The sequence below is a fragment of the Oncorhynchus kisutch genome, linkage group LG9 (assembly GCF_002021735.2).
Source record: "Oncorhynchus kisutch isolate 150728-3 linkage group LG9, Okis_V2, whole genome shotgun sequence".
In the NCBI taxonomy this organism is placed as follows: Eukaryota; Metazoa; Chordata; class Actinopteri; order Salmoniformes; family Salmonidae; genus Oncorhynchus; species Oncorhynchus kisutch.
Window position 1 is genome coordinate 749541 of NC_034182.2, and position 26186 is coordinate 775726.

At 47.1% G+C, this 26186-nt stretch overlaps 1 protein-coding gene across 2 annotated transcripts in view; it reads left to right on the forward strand.

The window, feature by feature from the left end:
* The window catches only part of snd1 (staphylococcal nuclease and tudor domain containing 1), a 320657-nt gene that overhangs the window by 101171 nt on the left and 193300 nt on the right, over window positions 1-26186 (forward strand). For both annotated transcript variants that reach the window (XM_031831421.1, XM_031831420.1), the window contains exon 16: window positions 2365-2474. In XM_031831421.1, the coding sequence (XP_031687281.1) occupies window positions 2365-2474 (110 nt within the window). The remainder of the gene's footprint in view (window positions 1-2364; window positions 2475-26186) is intronic.

Here is a 26186-nt window from a genome sequence, read left to right on the forward strand (position 1 = left end):
CTCGATTGAAGCTCAAGTTGCTTTCCACTGAAGGCATCATCCCAGACATCAAAGGTTCCTAGCCAAGCGCCAGCTACAGTAGCTGCATCGGCCCTGCACTCAGAATACAGAGTCTAGCCTAGCACACACCTCACCACTCAGCATACAGAGTCTAGCCTAGCACACACCACACCACTCAGCATACAGTGTCTAGCCTAGCACACACCACACCACTCAGCATACAGTCTAGCCTAGCACACACCACACCTCACCACTCAGCATACAGTCTAGCCTAGCACACACCTCAGCATACAGAGCCTAGCACACACCTCAGCATACAGAGTCTAGCCTAGCACACACCTCAGCATACAGTCTAGCCTAGCACACACCACACCACTCAGCATACAGAGTCTAGCCTAGCACACACCACACCACTCAGCATACAGTCTAGCCTAGCACACACCACACCACTCAGCATACAGTCTAGCCTAGCACACACCACACCACTCAGCATACAGTCTAGCCTAGCACACACCACACCACTCAGCATACAGTCTACCCTAGCGCACACCTCAGCATACAGAGTCTAGCCTAGCGCACACCTCAGCATACAGTCTAGCCTAGCGCACACCTCAGCATACAGAGTCTAGCCTAGCGCACACCTCAGCATACAGAGTCTAGCCTAGCGCACACCTCAGCATACAGAGTCTAGCCTAGCGCACACCTCAGCATACAGAGTCTAGCCTAGCGCACACCTCAGCATACAGAGTCTAGCCTAGCGCACACCTCAGCATACAGAGTCTAGCCTAGCGCACACCTCAGCATACAGAGTCTAGCCTAGCGCACACCTCAGCATACAGAGTCTAGCCTAGCGCACACCTCAGCATACAGAGTCTAGCCTAGCGCACACCTCAGCATACAGAGTCTAGCCTAGCGCACACCTCAGCATACAGAGTCTAGCCTAGCGCACACCTCAGCATACAGAGTCTAGCCTAGCGCACACCTCAGCATACAGAGTCTAGCCTAGCGCACACCTCAGCATACAGAGCCTAGCCTAGCGCACACCTCAGCATACAGAGCCTAGCCTAGCGCACACCTCAGCATACAGAGCCTAGCCTAGCGCACACCTCCCCACTCAGCATACAGAGCCTAGCCTAGCGCACACCTCCCCACTCAGCATACAGAGCCTAGCCTAGCGCACACCTCACCACTCAGCATACAGAGCCTAGCCTAGCGCACACCTCACCACTCAGCATACAGAGCCTAGCCTAGCGCACACCTCACCACTCAGCATACAGTCTAAGCTAGCCTAGCGCACACCACATCTCAACACCACACCACACTGCCCCTCGCCTCACCACACCACACTGCCCCTCGCCTCACCACACCACACTGCCCCTCGCCTCACCACACCACACTGCCCCTCGCCTCACGCGCTGCCCCTCGCCTCACGCGCTGCCCCTCGCCTCACGCGCTGCCCCTCGCCTCACGCGCTGCCCCTCGCCTCACGCGCTGCCCCTCGCCTCACGCGCTGCCCCTCGCCTCACGCGCTGCCCCTCGCCTCACGCGCTGCCGCTCGCCTCACGCGCTGCCCCTCGCCGCACCGCGCCGCCCCTCGCCGAACCGCACCGCACCGCCCCTCGCCGCACCGCGCCGCCCCTCACCTCACTGCTCCGCCCCTCACCTCACTGCTCCGCCCCTCACCTCACCGCGCCACGCCTCACCGCCCCTCACCACACCGCCCCTCACCGCACCGCACTGCCCCTCACCTCACCACCCCTACTTGCTCACACATTAACTTTTCAAACACACACATTCTCTTTCAAACACACACGCTCAGCCAACTCTGAGTGGAAGAGATAAGCATGCATCGCCTCACAGCTTTCCTATAACAAGCCCCCCTATAGCCCTCCTGCCCTCCAACCCTCCCATCCTCCCCCAGGCTGTTCTTTTAATCCACTACCCAGTGAAAAGACCCACTGCAGTTAATAGTCATGAATAGCAAGGTCAGCGCCAGGGGACGGCCAAACAAAGGATGAAGCTGCCGTCATTGAAGCACAGCAATTTAGAGGGTGTTAACTGTTAACCCAACATGACCACCGAGGGGGAAAACGCTTAGGATTGACCAGCGATTACCAATTATCCATTTAGCTGCCACGATAATGCTCAGCTCCACTAATCTCTAGTGCCACTTCACCTGTCATGGTGGCATCGTTGTATCGTAACTGTCCTAAAGCTGGGTCGTTACGGGGTTGAAATAAATGTCCGATTTTGACTCATGTATCAGTTGTTGGGGGCAACTTCAACTTCTAAATGTTGTCTAACCTCGTAGTTATTTTTATTGGCTGTTTTTCTGACACTTGTTCTGTGTTTCTCATTGGCCAGGTATCGAGTGTCCGCGCGGCTCCAGGAACATGCCCGGCGGCATGCAGGTGGCTGAGCCCTTCAGCGACGAGGCCATGGCCTTCACCAAGGAGCTGGTACTACAGAGAGAGGTAAGCGCAACATTCATTTTGGCTCCAATTTCTTTGATTTCAGTGGTTTTACTTGCGACTGCATGTTTGGCTGGTTTTGCGGTCGGACATATTGGATCACATTCGACCTCCAGTTTCATTTTGTCTCCTGGCTTTCTTTAGTCTGGTTTTTGATGACTCTGGGTGTGTTCGTAAATTCACTCTGCAGTGCCAGAGTGTGCTCAGTGTGCTCTGGGCATTCGTAAATTCAGAGTGTTGTCAGATAGTCCCTTTGCAAATTCAGAACGCGTCTTTCTCTGAGGGTTCAGAGACCACACTGGACGTAGGGTTGATCCGAACGTTCTGACCTCACAACGGCAGTCAAGCATCCAAGCTAACGTTGGCTAGCTTGCTAGATACTTCTGGACACAAATGAGAGAACACCTCACTCTGACTATTTTACTCACCGTAGTAGAACTGGTTTGGTTGTTTTCATGTTATTTAGAGTTGGTGATTCTAACTGTGCGGCTGGCAGCAATTTAATGACGCTTTTTTGCCGACGTTTACTGACACTGGCCATATTCAACGGGTGTTTAACGTTTGTAAATTCATCAGTTACTCTGCGCTTTAGCACACTCGGACGAGTGCTCTGAAATCGGAGTTGATAACCAGAGTGAATTTACCAACGCACCCTCTGAGTTGCGTGGAAGGTCGACAATTTAGGATAATCTATGGAACTCTGGTGCCTAGTTTCCCTTGGTGAATGCCATTCTAAATTGACGATAGGAGTTGTTTGTGTTAACTGTGAACCGAGGCCTAGTCTTCCCTCCCCTCACATCCTTTTCTGACGGTCCGTGGAGAGATGATTCGGTCCTCCACTCCATCAATTGACCAAATCCATAGAACGTCTCAGTTGAATAATGGTAGAGCAGAAAGAAGGGGAGACGGGGAGGACAGACGATAATTTAGCCTCCTCAAAACCACCCTCTTATGCCCCACTCTCTCTGAAACCTAAAACCTTTCATTGGCCGACTTCCCAACCCCTTTCATACTCTCTGGCCTTGTCGCACCCTCTCTCCAGATACTCCCTTTTACAAACTGATTCAAGGTCAGTTTTGTATCTCCCCACTAATAATTAAGGGTATAATTTGGCACGGGTAAGCTGATCCTAGATCCAAACGTTTATTGACATGTTAAACAGAAAGCTGCTGAATTAACTGGAGCCCATTGAATCTAGCTCTAAATCCAAGGACAGCTAGCCTACTGTAACTCTCCTCTCCGTTGGACCCTGTTGAAGGGCTCTGCGGGGGCATGCTTATCCCATGCGCCTTTGAGCCCCTCTAATTGTCATGGAAATGTGGCTTTGAGGCCAAATGTTTTGGCTGGTGTGGAGCTAGAAGGCTAGCCTGTGTAGGATGAGCTGAGCTAGCCAGATTGCTGCACTAGATTCCCAACTGAAAGCTTTGGAAGTGGAATTGAGGTTAGCAGGAGTATTAGTGATGGGGGCACAGTCAGACTCAGTCAGACACAGTCAGACCGCTCTGGCTGACAGAAACACACATACATAACACCCACACATACATCCACACATACATACACACACACACACATACATAACACCCACACAAACATATACACACAATATTATACTCAACACAATATAATAATAAGTCATATATGCCATTTAGCTTTAATTCAAAGCGACTTAAAAAATATACTTTTAAAAATAATTTTAATGTATACTTTAAAAAAAAATCTTATTTACAATGAAGGCCTACCAAAAGGCCTCCTACGGGGGCCTGGAATAACTTTTTAAAAATAAATAAATACAATCTAATTGTAGGACAAAACACGCATCACAAGAGAGACACAACACTACACAAAGAGAGACCTAAGACAACATAACAGAGACAGACAACAATACATCACACAAAGCAGCCACAACTGTCCGTAAGAGTGTCCATGATTGAGTCTTTGCATTGAAGAGAATGAGATAAAACTGTCCAGTTTGAGTGTTTGTTGCAGCTCGTTCCAATTGCTAGCTGCAGCGAACTGAAAAGAGGAGCGACCCATGGATGTGTGTGCTTTGGGGACCTGCAGAACGGGTGTTGTATGTGGAGGATGAGGGCTGCAGTAGATATCTCAGATAGGGGGTAGTGAGACCTAACAGGGTTTTATAAATAAGCATCTACCAGTGGGTCTTGCGACGGGTATACAGAGATGCCCAGTTTACAGAGGAGTATAGAGTGCAGTGATGTGTCCTATAAGGAGCATGCATGGCGAATCTGATGGCTGAATGGTAAAGAACATCTAGCCGCTCGAGAGCTCCCTTACCTGCCGATCTATAAATTATGTCTCCGTTATCTAGTAGGATGCTCATCTGAATCAGGGCTAGTTTGGCAGCTAGGGTGAAAGAGGAGCGATTACGATAGAGGAAACCAAGTCTAGATTTATTTTTAGCCTGCAGATTTGATATGTGCTGAGAGAAGGACAGTGCACCGTCCATCCATTCTCCCAAGTACTTGTATGAGGTGACTACCTCAAGCTCTAAACCCTCAGAGGTAGTAATAACACCTGTGGGAAGAGAGGGGTATTCTTCTTACCAAACCACATGGCCTTTGTTTTGGAGATGTTCAGAACAAGGTTAAGGGTAGAGAAAGCTTGTTGCACACTAAGAAAGCTTTGTTGTAGAGCATTTAACACAAAATCCGGAGTGGCCAGCTGAGTATAAGACTATCTGCATTTAAATGGATGAGAGAGCTTCCTACTGCCTGAGCTATGTTGTTGATATAAATTGAGAAGAGCGTGGGGCCTAGAATTGAGCCTTGGGGTACTCCCTTGGTGACAGGCAGTGGCTGAGACAGCAGATGTTCTGACTTTATAAACTGCACTCTTTGAGAAAGGTAGTTAGCAAACCAGGCCAAAGCCCCCTCAGAGACACCAATACTCCTTAGCTGGCCCATGCAAATTAAATGGTTACTGTATCAAAAGTTTTGGCCATGTCAATAAAAATAGCAGCACAACATTGCTTAGAATCAAGGGTAATGGTGACATCATTAAGGACCTTTAAGGTTGCAGTGACACATCTATAACCTGAGCAGAAACCAGATTGCATACCAGAGAGAATACTATAGACATCAAGAAAGCCAGTCAGTTGATTATTAACACTTTTTTCCAACACTTTTATAGTCAGGGCAAAATAGAAATAGGCCTCTCACTGTTAGGATCAGCTTGATCTCCCCCTTTAAATAAAGGACGAATCATGGCCGCCTTCCAAGCAATGGAACCTCCCCAGAAAGGAGAGACTGGTTAAAACGGTTGGATATATGCTTGGTGATGATAGGGGCAGCAACCTTAAAGAAGAAAGGGTCTAAACCATCTCACCCAGATGTTTTTTTGGGGTCAAGTTTCAGGAGCTTGACCCCAAAAGATCTGTCTTGCTGAAAAAGGTTATAACCAGAAACGTTAACATCAGTATTCAAAACACTCTTCCTTAACCACGTCTCAGTAATGAACAACACATCTGGATTGCAGTTGTGAACCCAAACTTTCAATGGATCTTTTTTTAGGTCATAAGCTTCTAGTGTTGACATGCAGAAAATCCAAGCTTTTAAGAGAGCAGAAATCAGTGAAGCAGATATCAGAGCACAAGTCAGAATTGCGGCTAGCAACAGTAGGTGGGCCGGGGTGTACATGCACATCAAGGCACGGCATAGTACAGGGAGAGCTCTGCCTGAGCTGACATTTGAATGTGCATCAGATGGTAACAAGATCATATTGTACAGCAATTTCATCAGGTAATATGAATACAAAGCCGGCGAGAGGTGGTTAGAATAGGATGGGAGGCCAAAAGTCTGTAACCAATAGAGAGTCCCTAGTGTGGGAACAAACAGTCTGTCCCACGGTTGGGTAGAGAAAGTTTGTAGTCAACAAAATATGCAGGAGTCATGAGGCAAATGGCAAAATGCACAAGAAAAAATATATATAAAACGACTTGGGGCCATTGTATGTTCAGAGTAATTCGTCCCAACAGTGCGTGAGTGCTGGAGGCGAGCAAAAGCTCGGGAGAGAGGGGTGAGTGTGGTGGAGGTACCTGTACCAGACAGGGGGAGACAAGCCAGGACAGACGGTGAACAGAGAGGGGTGAGTGTGGTGGAGGTACCTGTACCAGACAGGGGGAGACAGACCAGGGCAGACGCTGAACAGAGAGGGGTGAGTGTGATGGAGGTACCTGTACCAGACGGGGAGACAGACCAGGGCAGACGGTGAACAGAGAGGGGTGAGTGTGGTGGAGGTACCTGTACCAGACATGGTGAGACAGGCCAGGGCAGACGGTGAACAGAGAGAGGAATGAGTGTGGTGGAGGTACCTGTACCAGACATGGTGAGACAGGCCAGGGCAGGCGGTGAACAGATTGCCAGGTGGAATCCAAGCAGCAGTGTAACAGGTAACAGGAGTAGGTGTCCCACCCACTGGGGTGATGCTTTTATTTCTGGAGGCAGGTTTCTAGTTGAAAATGCCAGAAATGGTCTTTGAACAGCAGGTGGGGGCTTCAGAGGATGTGTGAATACATTTGACATATTGGTGGCCCCGGGAATCGAACCCATAACCCTGGCGGTGGAAGCACCAACCTCCACCAAGTGAGCCATGCAGGACCACAGTCATACCCACGTTGGCTCGGTCATGCACACCCTCAGAAACACACAATTGTCTTCCTTCTCTCACACGACATGCAAGTCCCTCTTACCTTCTCTCGTCCGTGTGAGTTAGCATGCTTAGGAGAGACTGCTGCTGCTGCCTTAACCTACTGGCTGTGGCTAATGCACTCTCAACACTGCCCAAGCTAATTGTACAGAGGGAGAGAGGGAGGTAAAGGGAGGGAGTAGGGTCAGGGAGAGGTTGATAGGGAAAGAGAATAGGGGGAGGGAGGTAAAGGGAGGGAGTAGGGTCAGGGAGAGGTTGAGAGGGAAAGAGAAGAGGGGGAGGGAGGGAGGTAGAGGGAGTAGGGTCAGGGAGAGGTTGAGAGGGAAAGAGAAGAGGGGGAGGGAGGGAGGTAAAGGGAGGGAGTAGGGTCAGGGAGCGGTTGAGAGGGAAAGAGAAGAGGGGGAGGGAGGGAGGTAAAGGGAGGGAGTAGGGTCAGGGAGAGGTTGAGAGGGAAAGAGAAACAGTGGGGAGAAAAATCCTGTTATCACACTGTCCATCTCTCCATTCCCCAGGTTGAAAATGAGGGCCTTAGTCGAAGTGGCCCGATTACATTTTTCCCTCCCCAATCCTCCCAGTGTCACTGCGTTTTAAAACTGCCGCTCCGCTCCAATGGATGCGAATGGAGCCCAGGTGAACTCCTTTTAGGACGTTTTCTGACTGAGTGCAGATTTCTTTTTCATTTAGTGAATGATGTTTGATTGAAGCTGCTCTCCAAGTGGTCCACTTTTCAGTGAATGGGGTTTCATTTGAGTTTAGAGGGAATTCTCCAAAGGCATTTCCACCGATGTGTTTGTATTTTTCGGAATCAGACTGTCAATACCGGTAATTTGCAGTCTTAGCAGGGGTATTCAGCTTCAAGGCCTTGCGTGTGCCGAACCGACGCCACGTCAAACATCATTCCCTCTCCTCTGCCCCTTCTCTTACTTCCCCCTCCTCCTTTCGCCTCCTCTCTCCCCTTTCCTCCTTTGAGGAATGCTGTGTTAGTGCAGGCTTGACGGGTCGGCTGGTATGTTGGGGTGTCATCACGCTCTTCAATGTTCTGGCTCTAAAGCACTGCGGCGACGGCGACTTCATTTCTCCTGATCCAAACGCTCATAATTAAAGTGGCGCGGGTTGAGAGAAGCAGCCATGATTTCTGCCACTATTTTTAAATCTCTCTCTTGCTCTCTACATCTTGGTGTCTACCTCTCGCTCTCTCGCTCTCCCTCCGCCTTTCTTTTTTTCTCTTTCTGTTTCTCTCCTGCTTCTTGCTCTCTTGGTCTCTCTCTCTCTCCTTCCCTCTCTCATCTCTCTGTGTGCAGTCTTAATCTCTGACTGACACTCGCTCCCTCTTCCCATGCATACTTCTTGGCAGTATTTCAGGGCAAAGGCATTTAGAAACAGCCCAAATAAGTTCCTCTTTTGATGTTTCCTCCTAGAAACCATATGTCTCCTGAGGTACATTGTCGGCAAACATTTTTACATGTTCGTTTTCCATCTTTCTCTTTCACGCCAAGGAGGGTTTTTGTTCATGAAATGTTTGTGTGTGGTAATAGATATGAATTGTATTGTGTGCAGAGTTTTGGTGTAGGAAACGGAAGGAAAGAGGAAGATGGAAGTGGGAAAAGTGATATGCTATAGGGCCTGACTGCAACAGAGTATTCTCTGCTCCATCCCTCCATCACGACTGTCTGATAGACAGAATGAGAAAGAACAATAAAACTGAGGGAAGTTGGATTTAAAGAGGGCTGGTCTGCCTCCCACGCGTGGCTCTGACCTTGTGTGCTGGTCCCACGGAGGTCCCTTACTGCCCACCCACCATGTCACGGCTTTAATCACCAAACACCCAACGCTTCGGTTCACTTAGTGAGACCGTCAAACAGAAATGGACTGACTGATGGACGGACACACACTCATTGGCCTCTGACCTTTCTCAGTCTATCCATCCCTCTCTTATTCTTTCTCTCTTTCGGTCTTTTTAAATTCCAACTTGGTCTTTCATTCACTTGATCAATTCCCGCCACATGCTATTTCTCCTCTCTCCTCCTCCCTGCCTCTCACCCTCCCTGCATCTCACCCTCCCTGCCTCTCACCCTCCCTGCCTCTCTCCCTCCCTGCCTCTCACCCTCCCTGCCTCTCTCCCTCTCTGCCTCTCACCCTCCCTGCCTCTCTCCCTCTCTGCCTCTCTCCCCCTCCCTGCCTCTCTCCCCCCTCCCTGCCTCTCTCCCCCTCCCTGCCTCTCTTCCCCCTCCCTGCCTCTCTTCCCCCTCCCTGCCTCTCTTCCCCCTCCCTGCCTCTCTTCCCCCTCCCTGCCTCTCTTCCCCCTCCCTGCCTCTCTTCCCCCACTCTGCCTCTCTTCCCCCACTCTGCCTCTCTTCCCCCACTCTGCCTCTCTTCCCCCACTCTGCCTCTCTTCCCCCACTCTGCCTCTCTTCCCCCACTCTGCCTCTCCCCATGTACAGGGTCTTCAAAGTATTCACATCCCTTGACTTTTTCCACATGTGGTTGTTACAGCCTGAATTTAAAATGGATTAAATGAGGATGTCACTGATCTACACACAATAGCCCAGAATGTCAAGTGGAATGATGTTTTTGGAAATGTTTACAAATTAATAGAAAATGAAAAGCTGAAATATCTTGAGCTAATAAGTTATTCAACCATTTTGTTATTGTAAGCCTAAATAAGTTCAGGAGTAGAAATGTGCTTTAAACTTCTTAGGGATCAAATCCCTTTAACAGGATCAATTTGACAACATCCGGTGAAATGGCAGAGCGCCAAATTCAAATTATTGTAAATATTTAACTTTCACGAAATCACAAGTGTAAAACATAATAAAGCTTAACTTCTTGTTAATCCAGCCACCATGTCAGATTTCAAAAATACTTTATGGTGAAAGCAAACCATGCGATTATCTGAGGACAGCACCCCGTGGACAAGTGCATGACAAACATTTTTCAACCAGGGAGGTGCGACACGAAAGTCAGAAATAATGATATAATTCATGCCTTACTTTTGAAGATCATCTTCTGTTGGCACTCCAATATGTCCCAGAAACATCACAAATGTTCCTTTTCTTCGATAAACTCCTTCTTTATATCCACAAAATGTCAATTTATTTGGTGCGTTTGATTCAGAAAAAAACAGGTTCCAACACGCCCAACATGACTACAAATGATCTAATAAGTTGTGCCCCAAACAAGAGTGTACACATGGCTTGACACTCAAAGGAAAGTGCTACTTCTTAATTACTCAAAAGAAAAACATAAACCAATTTCTAAAGACTGTTGACATCTAGTGGGAGCCATAGAAACTGCAAGCATATTTCTGTTAAAAAGGGATTGCCATAGAAAACTAATGGAAAACAGATTGAGCTCAAAAATGATTTTTTCCTGGATGTATTGTGCTCGGGGTTTTGCCTGCCAAATCAGTTCTGTTATAATCACAGACATTATTCAAAGATTTTTAGAAACATCAGAGTGTTTTCTATCCAAATCTACGAATAATATGCATATCGTAGTTTCTTGGCCTGAGTAGAGGGCAGTTTACTTTGGGCACAGTTTTCTTCCGGATGTCAAAATACCGCCCCCTATCCCAAAGAAGTTTTAACAAGTCACATACGTTGCATGGACTCACTGCGTGCAATAATAGTGTTTAACATGGTTTTTAAATGACTACCCCATCTTTGTACCCCACACATACAATTATCTGTAAGGTCCCTCAATCAAGCAGTGAATTTCGCACACAGATTCAACCACAAAGACCAGGAAGGTTTTCCAATGAATCGCAAAGAAGGGCAGTAGATGCAGACATTGATTATCCCTTTGAGCATGGTGAAGTTATTAATTACACGTTGGATGGTGTATCAATACAGTCATTCAGGAAACAGGCGCCCTTCCTAACTCAGTGGCCAGAGAGGAAGGAAACTGCTCAGGGATTTCTCCACAACTAGCATAAATGTTAGCATGAAAAGATGGAAGCCTGTACAGAATAAAAATATCCTGATGGCATTAAAGTAATACTGCAAAAAATGTGGGAAAGAAATGTAGTTTTTTGTCATGAATACAAAGCATTATGTTTGGGGCAAATCCAACACATCACTGAGTACCACTCTTCACATTATCAAGCATGGTGGTGGCTGGATCATGTTTTGGGTATGCTTGTCATCGGCAAGGACTAGGGAGTTGTTGATAAAAATAAACGAAATAGAGCTAAGCACAGGCAAAATTCTAAAGGGAAACTTGGTTCAGTCTACTTTCCAACAGACACTGGGAGACAAATTCACTAAAACACAAAGCCAAACTGGAGTTGCTTACCAAGATGACATTGAATGTTCCCGAGTGGCCTAGTTACAGTTTTGACTTAAATCGGCTTGAAAATCTATGGCAAAACTTGAATGGCTGTCTAGCAATGATCAACAACCAACTTGACAGAGTTTGAAGAATTTTTTAAAAGAATAATGGTCAAAAATAGCTCTTAGAGACACTTAGATTTATTATCCATATTTTTTTTTTTTATCTTTAAATTTTTCTTCCACTGACATCACAGTATTTTGTGTAGATCGTTGTCAAAAAATGACAATGAAATCCATTTTAATCCCCCTTTGTAACAACGTGGGCAAAGTCAAGGTGTGTGAAGGTACTGTATGTGTGGACAGTTGATTTTATCACTGCAGTATCTAGTAGGCTATACAGTATTAGAGCTGAATGAAGTCATACCAGACACATCAGGTCACTCTGTCTCTCCCTGGCACCTCTCGAACCCTTTCTGTTCTCATGTCCACCATTGGTCAGTGACAACACTGTGCCCAGTCATGTGTTAAAGTTAGATGGCCAGCGCCCCCTGTTCCCAGGCTGGCACAGGGTTGGCAGCACATCCCGAGAGGACAGGTGGGCGGGCGGGAGTGAGGGGGGCAATGACTCATGTGGCCCGCACAGCATCAGTCAGTCAGTCACCACAGATTACCAGGCACAGACTCCCTCGCTTTAATGCTGTCTGTGATTGGGCCCCCCACAGTGTGTCGGTGGGTTTCTGTGATTGGGCCCCCCACAGAGTGTCGGCGGGTTTGTGGGTGTTTTAGGTGTGTGTGTCTAATCGGGAAGCTTTTGATTAGTTGAATCAGGTGTTTTACTGCGCTGGGGGGGCTGTCCACCCTTTCTGTGGAAGTTTGAAAGAAATTGCAGTATTGGAAATGGTACCTTTACCTGCAGCATTATGAACCACCTGCCCAACCCTATAATTTATCCAAGCCTGCCACCGCAGGTTGATGGCACCTTCATTGGGGAGGATGAGCTCGTGGTAATGAGTGAAATTGGTGGAATGGTATCAAACACATAGAACACATGGTTCCCAGGTGTTTGATGCCATTCAGTTGAATCTGTTCCACATTTTATTATGAGTCGTCCTCCCCTCAGCAGCCTCCTGTGAAGCCAGCCTGTATGAGAATCACCCACTATATGCATTTGGAGGTGGCTAGGCCTGTTTAACATTCTCCTGCTCACCAGGTTCTGGGTGAGAAAGTGCATCCTTCATGTGTTTTGAGCCTTTTAATGTCTATTTTGCCTCTCACTCCAAGACCATATTGGATTTCTCCTTCGTCTGGCGCTTTGCATTGATTTCCGTTCACGTCTGAATTATTTGGCGTGAGTCAGATTACACAAGTGCCGCGCTTCCATCTCTCATCCCTCTCTCCTCCTCCCGTCTCCCTTCTCCCTCTATCTAGCGCTTCAATCTCTCTCTCCTCCTCCCGTCTCCCTCTCTCTATCTAGCGCTTTCCACATCTCTGTGTGTACATTCATGTGTTCATTTGTATGCACAGCCAGGTCTCGGTGAGCTGACATGCTTGTGTCGATAGACAGTGCATTCAGAAATTATATTCAGACCCCTCGACTTTTCCCACATTTTGTTACGTTACAGCCTTATTCTAAAATGGGTTAAATAGTCCCCCGCCCCCCATCAATCTACACACAATACCCTATAATGACAAAGAAAAAACTGTTTTAGACATTTTTACAAATGTATTAAAAATAACCATATCACATTTACATAAGTATTCAGACCCTTTACTCAGTACTTTGTTGAAGCACCTTTGGCAGCGATTACAGCCTTGAGTCTTCTTGGGTATGACACTACAAGCTTGGCACACCTGTATTTGGGGAGTTTCTCCCATTCTTCTCTGCAGATCCTCTCAAGCTCTGTCAGGTTGGGTGGGGAGCATCGCGGCACAGCTATTTTCAGGTCTCTCCAGAGATGTTAGATCGGGTTTAAGTCTGGGCTCTGGCTGGGCCACTCAAGGACATTCAGAGACTTGTCCCGAAGCCATGTTGTCTTGGCTGTGTGCTTAGGGTCATTGTCCTGTTGGAAGGTGAACCTTCGCCCCTGTCTGAGGTCCTAAGCACTTTTCATCAAGAATCTCTCGTTACTTTGCTCCATTCATCTTTGGCCCGATCATGACTAGACTAGTCTTCCAGTCCCTGCTGCTGAAAAACATCCCTCCACAGCATGATGCTGCCACCACCATGCTTCACCGTAGGGATGGTGCCAGGTTTCCTCCAGACGTGACTCTTGGCATTCAGGTCAAAGAGTTCTATCTTGGTTTCATCAGAACAGAGAATCTTGTTTCTCATGATCTGAGAGTCCTTTAGAAGCCTTTTGGCAAACTCCAAGTGGGCTGTCATGTGCGTTTTACTGAGGAGTGGCTTCGGTCTGGTCTCTCTTCCATAAAAGGCTGATTGGTGGAGTGCTGCAGAGATTGTTTTCCTTCTGGAAGGTTCTCCCTTCTCCACAGAGGAACTCTGGAGCTCTGTCAGAGTGACCATCGGGTTCTTGGTCATCTCCCTGACCAAGGCCATTCTCCCCCGTTTTGCCGGGCGGCCAGCTCTAGGAAGAGTCTTGGTGTTTCCAAACTGCTTCCATTTAATAATGATGGAGGCCACTGAGTTCTTTGGGACCTTGGGGACTCCAATCAAGTTGTAGAAACATCTCAAGGATTGTCAATGGAAACAGGATGCACCTGAGCTCAATTTCGAATCTCATAGCAAAGGGTCTGAATACTTAATAATGCTGTTTCTTTTTTTGTTGTTGTAATACATTTGCAAAAATATCAAACCTGTTTCCACTATGTCAGTATGGGGTATTGTGTGTAGATTGCAGAGTTACTTTTTAAAATGTAATCCATTATAGAATAGGGCTGTAACGTAGCAAAATGTGGAAAAGTCGAGCTCTTAATACTTTCCGTAGGCACTGTAGCGTGTGTGTGTGTGTAGTTAAATAATAGATGGTGTGTTTTATAGGCCAGACAGACTTCGGGACACTGAGAATTCTCCCCTTGGGGACAGTTTGTTTGTAGGGTCTTTAAAGCATTAAACCACCAATACTATTCTCAATATCATTTCCTTATATGATTTATATCGAATACATGGATGTCTTCTTCCATCCACTACTTTTATTCAGAACTGTTTTACTTTAGTAGTATTTACATGCATCTCATTCCAATATGGTTTATTGAATTAAATTCAAGCACCGGAACATTGCCTCTGAAATAGGCGACAACCTAACCATGAACGCACCCGGTCCCCTTACCTAGTGCCAGTGTGTGAGAGATGGCGTTATCCGTGGCCCTCTTTAATAGTACTGACTTATAGGATAGAGGAGACAGGAATATCCCCCATAAACTCCTCTATGCCACGGCAGAGAGATGGAGGGAAAGGAATGTCCCCCATAAACTCCTCTATGCCACGGCAGAGAGATGGAGGGAAAGGAATGTCCCCCATAAACTCCTCTATGCCATGGCAGAGAGATGGAGGGAAAGGAATGTCCCCCATAAACTCCTCTACGCCACGGCAGAGAGATGGAGGGAAAGGAATGTCCCCCATAAACTCCTCTACGCCACGGCAGAGAGATGGAGGAGACAGGAATGTCCCCCATAAACTCCTCTACTCCACGGCAGAGAGATGGAGGAGACAGGAATGTCCCCATAAACTCCTCTACGCCACGGCAGAGAGATGGAGGGAACGAGAAAGAGGTATGTGCTTTATCATCCCCAGACGTTTATGAGCGTGACCTTGTGTGTGCGTGAAGAAAACGCTGGCTAACAACTTCACCATCCATTCTGATGAGCCCCACAGTACTCCATACACCCTGGTTCTCTGAAGAGACACACACACACACACACACACACACACACACACACACACACACACACACACACACACACACACACACACAGAGTCACCTATGTGCTTGTGAATGTAAAATGTATGCTCTCATGCCTGTAAGTCGCTTTGGATAAAAGCGTCTGCTTAATGGCATATATTATACTGTATATACATTAGATGGAAGTGGAGCAGCCATTTTGATGGTGATAGATCAGGGTTGTGTGTGTGTGTTGCTTGCTCGTTGATGTGAATAGACAGCCTATAATTAGCTACATTAGCTCTGCTCCATGACCTTTCATGAGGCATGATGTGTTATGACTGGTCACGCTGTTCTTACCTCCACACACACACAGTGGTGGGACAGAGAGGGTGTGTGTGTGTCTATCCCCTACTGTGAGTCTGGACCCGGAGGGCGGTGCTGTTATGCTAAAGGGACTAGCTGTAGCATCTTAATATGTCTTACCCTTCATGGCAAGGGCACTGCACCATGAAAGACCTCAGTGACGTGAATAATACATGTTCTGTGGTGCAGGTAGATCTCTCTATCGCTCTCTGCTTCTCTCTATCGCTCTCTGCTTCTCTCTATCGCTCTCTATCGCTCTCTATCGCTCTCCATCGCTCTCTATCGCTCTCTATCGCGCTCTGCTTCTCTCTATCGCTCTCTATCGCTCTCTGCTTCTCTCTACCGCTCTCTGCTTCTCTCTACCGCTCTCTGCTTCTCTCTACCGCTCTCTGCTTCTCTCTATCGCTCTCTGCTTCTCTCTATCGCTCTCTGCTTCTCTCTACCGCTCTCTGCTTCTCTCTACCGCTCTCTGCTTCTCTCTACCGCTCTCTGCTTCTCTCTACCGCTCTCTGCTTCTCTCTACCGCTCTCTGCTTCTCTCTATTGCTCTCTTGGAAAACAGCCTAGAAACAATGGGTTAACTTCCTTGTTCAGAGGCAGAACAAGGAAGTTATCCCACTGTCAGCTTGGGGATTCGATCTAGCAACGTTTCGGTTACTGGCCCAACACTCTAACCATTAGGCCATCTTGCCGCCTACCTTCTTCTCTCTACTTCTACCACTCTACTTCTCTCTATCGCTCTCTACTTCTACCACTCTACTTCTCTCTATCGCTCTCTACTTCTACCACTCTACTTCTCTCTTCAACTGCGGGTTCATAGATTTTCAGCTTACGACTCAGAGGACATAGATAAAAAGAGATGTTCAGGAGAGGGAGACGACGGTAGCCTGCCTCCCTGAGAGCCACGTGCTGAGAAGGTAGGAGTCCACATTTTCCTTCTGTTCCTCCCTCTGTGTGTCTCTGCAGACAACAGTTATCTCAGTGAACCTGTGCACCAGTGTGATTCACCTGGCCTATTTAGAAGATCCAGTTGGTCAAATTCTCCTCCCGTCCTCCTCGTCCTCTCTGCTTTCTCTTCTTTCTCTCCGTGTTTTGCACCAGCCTTTTGTGTTGTTGTCCTCTCCTGTGGGCCCACTGACTTTCTTTCTCTCGCTTTCTCTTGCTTCTATTTTGATCTTTCTCTCCTTTCTGTCTGTGGTGTAGTTGTTCTTTTCTCACTTTCGCTGTCTCTCTCTCGCTGTCTCTCTCTCGCTGCCCTTTTCTCGTGGCAACAGGTCACAAATCTTGCTGCTATGATGGCACACTGGAATTTCTCTCTCTCTCTCTCTCTCTGTCTCTCTGTCTCTCTGTCTCTCTGTTTAATTTCACTCTCTCTGTCTCTCTCTCTCTCTCTCTCTCTCTCTGTCCCTATCTCTGTGTTTGCTGGCTGTAGGTGTTGGACAGTGTGTTGCTAAGTGACTGGGTTGAGTGGGGCCGCTGCTGGGGACCTTACAGAACAAGCTTGTTATCAAGAGCCCTCTCTTTCACACCTTTTTCCCTCCCTCCCTCCCTCCCTTTATTTTATTCTCTTGTTTGTCTGGTTGTTCTTTCTTGTGGTCTTTTCGCTCCCTTCATCTGGTTTGTACCGTATGAGGGGTGTTATTAAGACATGATAGTAGGTTGTGTGTGGTGTGTACCAACCTCTCTCTGTTGGTGGCTCCAGACAGTGACATAATGTCCCACTGTGGGAGGAAAGGATTTGTATTCTTTCTTCTCCTCCTCCGTCAGCAGTCCAGGTGTCTCTGCCTGGTGTGTGTGTTGTCAGGAATGAAACAGTTTTGAGTAATCAATCATGTTCCCACTTCCCCTGGCAAGTGTCCTTTGTTTCAGAACCAGCGTTAGCAAAACAATTGTAGTAACCAGTACTGCTGGGAACAAGAAGCTCTGATCTCCGCCTGTAGTGGTCAATGGCCATGCCTGCGCCTGTCCAGAGTGAGTGACGTTCAATACCCATGAGCTGTCACCGGAACGCTAGGGAATGTTCCACACAGAGGATAGAGGCCCCGTGTGTGTGTGTGCGCGCTGTTACTAAACACAATACCCTGCCAGCCTCTGCACCACAGTCACCTGAAATAATGCTGTGATTTGTTATTAACAGTCCAACAGGGAATAGAAAGAGGAGTTTCCCACTTGGAGGTTTTTCTTTATTTTTGTTTTAAAAATCTAATTAGTGCAATCAAGACAACTGATTACAAAGTCTGAAGTCGGAGATTTCCAAGTTCCCAGTTGTTTTGAACATGGCATTAGTCTCAGTGGAGGGAGGGAGAGAGCAGCAGAGGGTCTGCCTCACGGTCCCTGCTCTCCTTCCTCTCCTCCGCTGAGAATGACCAGAGAGACGGGACACCGTCTTCTACCGGATAGAGAAACTCGACTCTCACCTCATCTGCCTCATGCACACATTCACATTGTTCCTATTCTCTCTCTCTGGCTCTCTCGCTCCAGCCTCCAGGTGCTAACAGTAAGGGCCCAGCATGTCCTTCCAAAACCATCAAATGCCCTTCCAACACACACACACACACACACACACACACACATACACACACACACACACACACACACACAGGGTTATCATGGCTTTTCTTAGTTGTCTTATTTAACCTTTTAATGAGCCTTTGACTCAGCTAACCTTTAACATTTATTTGACTAGGAAATCATCATTCTTTAATGTCTTTACTCAAATCCCCTTTCCTGAACACCTTGTTGGGTCCTGTACCTACACACTCAACTAGCATGCACCTCTTCCCACCCAGGTCCGTCTTGTCAGTGCAGTGCTATTGATCGGGAGTGATCGTAACAACAATGTTTCCCTCCGCTACGTGTGTGTGACCTTTACTAAGCAGGGACCATAGAAGCACCACACACACACACCTCTGAATTATGGATGGACTTTCTCTTCCTCCGTCCTCCTTTTTTCTAACTTTTTTGTTCGCTCTACACCTTTGATGACCTACATGTTCAGTTCTGCCTTAGCCTCTCTCTCCCTCCCTTTCTCCTCATTATTGTTGTCTTTTATCCTCCCCTATCCCTCCATCTCCCCCTCCTCTCATCTGGTTAAAGGCCGTCGTCAGCACTTCTGTTTGCGGTCCCTGGATGACATGTGTGATTAGGGTGATAATTGTAGTAATTGTTGAGGGAATGAAACACTACCATCACTGCTTTATTATATCTTCTACCCTCTGCTTCTTCCTGCTCCACTTTCACTCTTCATTCTCTCCTTTCTCTCTCTCGCTTCCCCTGCTTTCCCTCTTCATTCTCTCCTTTCTCTCTCTCGCTTCCCCTGCTTTCCCTCTTCTTCTCTCCTTCTCTCTCTCGCTTCCCCTGCTTTCCCTCTTCTTCTCTCCTTCTTCTCTCTCTCGCTTCCCTTGCTTTCCCTCTTCTTCTCTCCTTCTCTCTCTCGCTTCCCTTGCTTTCCCTCTTCATTCTCTCCCTTCTCTCTCTCTCTCGCTTCCCTTGCTTTCCCTCTTCATTCTCTCCCTTCTCTCTCTCTCTCGCTTCCCTTGCTTTCCCTCTTCTTCTCTCTCTCGCTTCCCTTGCTTTCCCTCTTCATTCTCTCCTTCTTCTCTCTCTCGCTTCCCTTGCTTTCCCTCTTCTTCTCTTCTTCTCTCTCTCGCTTCCCTTGCTTTCCCTCTTCTTCTCTCCTTCTCTCTCTCGCTTCCCTTGCTTTCCCTCTTCATTCTCTCCCTTCTCTCTCTCTCTCGCTTCCCTTGCTTTCCCTCTTCTTCTCTCTCTCGCTTCCCTTGCTTTCCCTCTTCATTCTCTCCTCTCTCTCGCTTCCCCTGCTTTCCCTCTTCTTCTCTCCTTCTTCTCTCTCTCGCTTCCCTTGCTTTCCCTCTTCATTCTCTCCCTTCTCTCTCTCTCTCGCTTCCCTTGCTTTCCCTCTTCATTCTCTCCCTTCTCTCTCTCTCTCGCTTCCCTTGCTTTCCCTCTTCTTCTCTCTCTCGCTTCCCTTGCTTTCCCTCTTCATTCTCTCCTTCTCTCTCTCGCTTCCCCTGCTTTCCCTCTTCTTCTCTCCTTCTTCTCTCTCTCGCTTCCCTTGCTTTCCCTCTTCTTCTCTCCTTCTCTCTCTCGCTTCCCTTGCTTTCCCTCTTCATTCTCTCCCTTCTCTCTCTCTCTCGCTTCCCTTGCTTTCCCTCTTCATTCTCTCCCTTCTCTCTCTCTCTCGCTTCCCTTGCTTTACCTCTTCTTCTCTCTCTCGCTTCCCTTGCTTTCCCTCTTCATTCTCTCCTTCTTCTCTCTCTCCCTTCCCTTGCTTTCCCTCTTCTTCTCTCCTTCTCTCTCTCGCTTCCCTTGCTTTCCCTCTTCATTCTCTCCCTTCTCTCTCTCTCTCGCTTCCCTTGCTTTCCCTCTTCTTCTCTCTCTCGCTTCCCTTGCTTTCCCTCTTCATTCTCTCCTTCTCTCTCTCGCTTCCCTTGCTTTCCCTCTTCTTCTCTCTCTCGCTTTCCCTCTTCTTCTCTCTCTTGCTTCCCTTGCTTTCCCTCTTCTCTCTCTCGCTTCCCTTGCTTTCCCTCTTCTCTCTCTCACTTCCCTTGCTTTCCCTCTTCTCTCTCTCGCTTCCCTTGCTTTCCCTCTTCATTCTCTCCTTCTTCTCTCTCTCGCTTCCCTTGCTTTCCCTCTTCTTCTCTCTCGCTTCCCTTGCTTTCCCTCTTCATTCTCTCCTTCTCTCTCTCGCTTCCCTTGCTTTCCCTCTTCTTCTCTCTCTCGCTTCCCTTGCTTTCCCTCTTCTTCTCTCTCTCGCTTCCCTTGCTTTCCCTCTTCTTCTCTCTCTCGCTTCCCTTGCTTTCCCTCTTCATTCTCTCCCTTCTCTCTCTCGCTTCCCTTGCTTTCCATCTTTTTCTCTCTCTCGCTTCCCTTGCTTTCCCTCTTCATTCTCTCCTTCTTCTCTCTCTCGCTTCCCTTGCTTTCCCTCTTCATTCTCTCCCTTCTCTCTCTCGCTTCCCTTGCTTTCCCTCTTCATTCTCTCCTTCTCTCTCTCCCTTCCCTTGCTTTCCCTCGTCTTCTCTCTCTCGCTTCCCTTGCTTTCCCTCTTCTTCTCTCTCTCGCTTCCCTTGCTTTCCCTCTTCATTCTCTCCCTTCTCTCTCTCGCTTCCCTTGCTTTCACTCTTTCATTCTCTCAACCAGTTTGTCTGCATAATTTTTTTTTCTAGTCCCTCTAACTCTACCTCTCTTTCTCTCAATCATTATCTTGCTAGGGTCTCCTTTTCTTTCTTTCTCTCTAGTCTGTCTACCTCTCTTTCTCTCTCGTCCCTCTACCTCTCTTTCTCTCTCGTCCCTCTACCTCTCTTTCTCTCTCGTCCCTCTACCTCTCTTTCTCTCTCGTCCCTCTACCTCTCTTTCTCTCTCGTCCCTCTACCTCTCTTTCTCTCTCGTCCCTCTACCTCTCTTTCTCTCTCGTCCCTCTACCTCTCTTTCTCTCTCGTCCCTCTACCTCTCTTTCTCTCTCGTCCCTCTACCTCTTCTCTCTCGTCCCTCTACCTCTCTTCTCTCTCGTCCCTCTACCTCTCTTTCTCTACCTCCACACTCCCTCCCACCCATTCTCTTAATATTGCCCCGTACTCGGCGTTAGTGGGGATTCATCTTTTAATCGATGCTATTGAATTGCCTTGTTGTGGCAAGAACTTTTGTCTTGTCTTATTGTGTAAACTTAGTTTTTGTACGAACAGGAGTGAGGCATTGGGGACTGCTGATAGGCCCCTGAATAGCAAGCCACTGGCACTTCCACAGCTTACAGGGGTCTTGTTTGGGCTCTAATAAGCTAGTAGTGTATATTTATGTGTTTCTTTTGCAAATATAATTTGCTGTGTGTTGTGTTTTCCATGTGTGTGTCAGGGTTTCTGTTAGTCGGTAATAGCTGGCTTTTGGCCTTTAAAAAATTGAAAAGCCAATAAAGAACAAATCCTGTTGTGAAATGATGCTTTTTAGCCTATTCATTGATGGATCTACATTAGGCTGATCATGTTTATTGGTCTATGGGTTAATTTGCATACTTTAGTGGAATCAGATTGGCGCGTGTGTGTTCGTTATGTATCTTAACACGTGCACAGAATAGAGATGCAGAGCCTTTGAGTGGCAAATCAGTCAGACAGCACTTTTATAAACTCAATCATTGCTCAACAATTCTAAACGCAATCATGTGTTAAAAATATTTTTGGGACAACCATTAAAAAGAGCAATTTTGTTTTCTGAACTGGTAATTAAAGTGCGTTTCCCATTCGCCATTCAAATGCATCGGCAACAGAAGGCAGGCTTCATCAGCACGTCACACCACTTTGCAATGAGCTGTAGGCAGTATGCAATTTTGAAAACCTGTAGCTACTTAATTGTTTGAAACCTGAGTATTTGAATACATATTATGAGATGTGTTTTACCTTGTTTCAAAGTATCTTGGCAAATCCAACGATATCCTTGGTGGCATTGATTTGATACAGACTTCCATGTGCCATTGTTCTGCTGGTTTTCTACTTTCTTTCACTGCAAGGACACCAAATGCTCATGGCAAAGTGATATAGCCTAGTTAGCCAACTCCTGTCTATACAGAAATAAATAAAATGGTTCCAAATAGGCTACTAAAGCATGATTTGGCCACAGAGGATCATTAGCTTCCTCCAGCCTTTATAAGTTGTGTATTGTTTTAAATCCTATTGCCTACAGTCAGAAGGAAAGGCAACGCGCGCAATTTGGGCAGCACACACAATTTGGGCAGCACACACAATTTGGGCAGCACACACAATTTGGGCAGCACACACAATTTGGGCAGCACACACAATTTGGAAAAGCTCATGTTGCGAATACCAAATAGATGATTGTGGAGTTGCGACTGTCAATGAAAAGTAGAGGCGCCCAGTCAGCCATATCACAGTGTTTCAAAATTCACTCACAGTTAAACATAGTTTGGATTGCAAATGGCTGTTGCTGTAATAAATACTGTCATCTGTATTTAACTTATCAAGAATCTTATCGGCACCAGCGGAGATCGGCCATATCCCCGGTGAGTGTGCTCTGCCTATATCCACTCTGTCATTGTTGAGTCAGTGCCACGTTCATTTAGTTTGTTGTTTGAGCATAATTTCCTCCTCCAGTTGGTTCTTTGTGTGTCTCATTGTCATTAGATGTGGGCTACCCTGTCGCGTTCAAAAAGATTCTCCTCATGTCTCCAGTCATATAACGTGTAGTAGTATTGAATGAACTGTGTGTGTCCCGTGCAAAGCAATAAGAAACGTATCTTATACAGCCTATATCCCAGGCTGTTACACGCGCTCAGCCATGTGTTGCATTGAATGGTCTTTTCCAACAGTGATCGAGTTATATTAAATGATGACTTTCCAATCTACTCATCACATTATGAATAGTAACTCTGCCAATGTAATGATGCATGGAATGCTTTTTCTGGTGGAAATGGTCTTTCCCAAACTCAACCCAGGCTAGGGATGTTGCTGTTGGTTTGGCTTCTTGTTGGCTGAGGAAAAGTACATGTGGACAGTTATTGTAACATGTTCAAATTGCGCGGTAAGGACACACGTCATTGCATCCTCGACGTGCATGTTCTGTTAACATGAATTACCATAATGTATATGTGATTTCTGTCTTTCTGAGCACCGTGGGTGGACACCCTAATCAAGTAACCACCCAATGCATGTGGGTCCGGTACATTTCTCAAATGCCAGGAAAATTAAAATGATGCCTGTCAAATGTCCAGCGCCACATTTTCCTAACCGAAACCCTGGTAAGTGTGTGTATCTGGCTCGCAGTTGCCCCCTTTATGTAGAATGGCGTAGGTTCCCATGACAACAGTGCTTGTTGTATGCCGGCATGATCCTGGTGAAGGCATGAACACGCTGCTCCACACACACACACAGCAGCTGTCATCCTGAAAACTGCCAACCTGTCCCTCTCCTCCCACCCTTTATTTTCTCTTTCCATCCCCTCTCTCTCCCTGTGTTGACACAGAGACAGGGCTCCCATGTTGGAAGTGGTAGAGGAGAGATCCCTCTCTCTTTTCTCACTTCCTGCTGGGCACACACAATCTCACAGCAATGTTTTCTCTTACCACCTGGGCTGTCCACCGTGGCGATACCCGTTTCACATCAACCCGTGTGTCTGTACCCTTATTGAGTTGTCAAATGCCTGGCTGACTGGCTCCTACCATGTTGAGGTCACAGGCCCAGTCCTGCCCCCCTCTTCTCTCTTCTCTGCCGTCATACACACACCTTTGTAGAAGAGTGTGTGTCAGTTCTGTCAGGCAGTCTGTCAGCTTGATCAGACAGTGTGTGTGTGTGTGGGGGCCTTTCAATAAGCGTGTCCTCTTCCGTTTAGTTCATCCATCGGAATCAGCTGCGGCAGAGTTTTATTTTAAAGAGTGTGACTAAAAGAGAGAGAGGGAGTAATCCCGCGCCAGCTTACCCCAGCACAATGTCTGACCTCTCCAGGCTGCCCTCCGGGTCCCCCGCACCCCAGAGAAAGGGCTCTGATCGCAGCGGCAGCAACCCCCCCCCCCCCCCCCGCTCTCCAAGGAGAGCCGGAGTTCAAAGAGAATGACAAGCCACAGAGCCAGCCAGGCAGAATCCTTCACAAGGCAGGGAGATCTGACTAGTTTGAATAGAGGAGAATCATCTGATTGGTCCAAGAGAATAGGCTAGAAGAGAGAGGTGTGTGTGTGTAACCCCAAGGTTACAGAAAATGGTGTCTCAACAAATATGTGCAGTAGCTTTGATACACTGTTATATAGTCAATCAATCCCACATGACAAGAAATAGACTATACATATTCCGTACAGTCCTCCCCTTGTCTCTAATGGCTGTCAGTGGCGATATGAGACACACTCAAGCTCAATATTCACATGCATATGCATAATACATTATTTTATATACACACACACAAATCGCATACTCCTCCCATATGTGACATTTGCAGAGATGTGTAGGAGTATTGAGTGCCTGTGTCAACACAGTGGTTGCTCCACTAAAAGTTGTGATTATGCTGCGGGACTTCGAGGTCATTTGTGGTTCAGTACGGTACCCTGCGTCACCACTTCACTGCTCCAGACCAGCGCAAGGAGGAGTTAGCTCTCTGATTATGCTATTGGGTCCTACTGTGTCTCTGACAATGAATGGGTGACATAAACCTAAGTAGAAACAGATAATTGTGCACGACTTCAGTATTACTTACTAAAACTGTTACACTAAGGTTTTTAGTTTATTTTGTTAGGATTATTTTGGCCTTACTGTAGTAGTTTAGGCCACTCTGACCGGTCACGTTATACAGTGCCTGAGTGGTGCAATGGTCTAAGACACTGCATAGTAGTACAAGCTGTGTTGCTATATATGCTGGTTCAATACCCGTGCCGGCCTCGACTGGGACACCCATGACATGACTGTAGGTTTTTATATATATATTGTTCATGGCTTCCGAGTGGCGCACAATGGGACTGCCTTGCAGTTCTCCAGCTGCATCCACTGAAAGCGTGTGAGCTTCAAGTCACGAGGGCAGGGGGCACGTGAATGGCCGCAAAGCGGGGGGTGGACCCCCGTCACACTGGGTAGCACAGAGCAACACTTTAAGGGGCATTGCATTAATAATGGTGCTGACTAGGGAAATGCCGCGCACGACACAGGCATTCTTTAGCTAAATAGTCCAACACAGCAGCCTACTCCCAACTGTCACGTTGTACAGCGCCATATTATCCTATATTATTATTAAATAAATTATTATTAAAGGCTGTTTGTCAACACAGACAATGGGTGTTGTTTAAGGCTGTTAACACCACGCACACCACAGACAATGGGTGTTGTTTAAGGCTGTTAACACCACGCACACCACATACAATGACTGTTGTTAAAGGCTGTTTGCTGTTAAAGGCTCTTTGTTAACACCACAGACAATGACTGTTGTTTAAGGCTGTTAACATCACAGACAATGTCTGTCTGTTAAAGGCTGTTTGTTAACAACACTGACAGATAGTGTGCTCCTGCTGTCTCCAGTCACACTCGATGACGGTTGTTCATTAAATCCTGCCCAGCTGAGTGCCAGGCTAATGGCTATGTCTTTTGACCACTTAGCGTCGCGATAGAGGCGCATTGAAGATGGATTTACAGGATGGGGTGGCTGAGTGAGGGGTAGAAGACATATTGGGGGGGTTCTGGTTATTCATTTAAGTCTGGCAGAGAAATATGAGCTGCATACTGATCAATACGTTATAGTAGCAGATGTCAGTGTTCTTGATTAGAGAAGAGGCCTACGTGTGTGTCTGTCTCTCTCTCCCAGTGAATCCACAAGGAAAGGCCATCGAATGTAATTGGCAAAAGAGAAAGCATATGGTTGTTGATTAAGGTGAAACCAGTGTGCCTGGCACTTACTACCATACCCCGTTTAAAGGCACTTCAACATTTTGTCTTGCCCATTCCCCCTCTGAATGGAACACACACACAATCCATGTCTCAATTGTCTCAAGGCTTGAAAATCATTTTTTAACCTGCCTTCTCCCCTTCATCAACACTGATTGAAGTGGATGTAATAAGTGACATCAATAAGGGATCATAGATT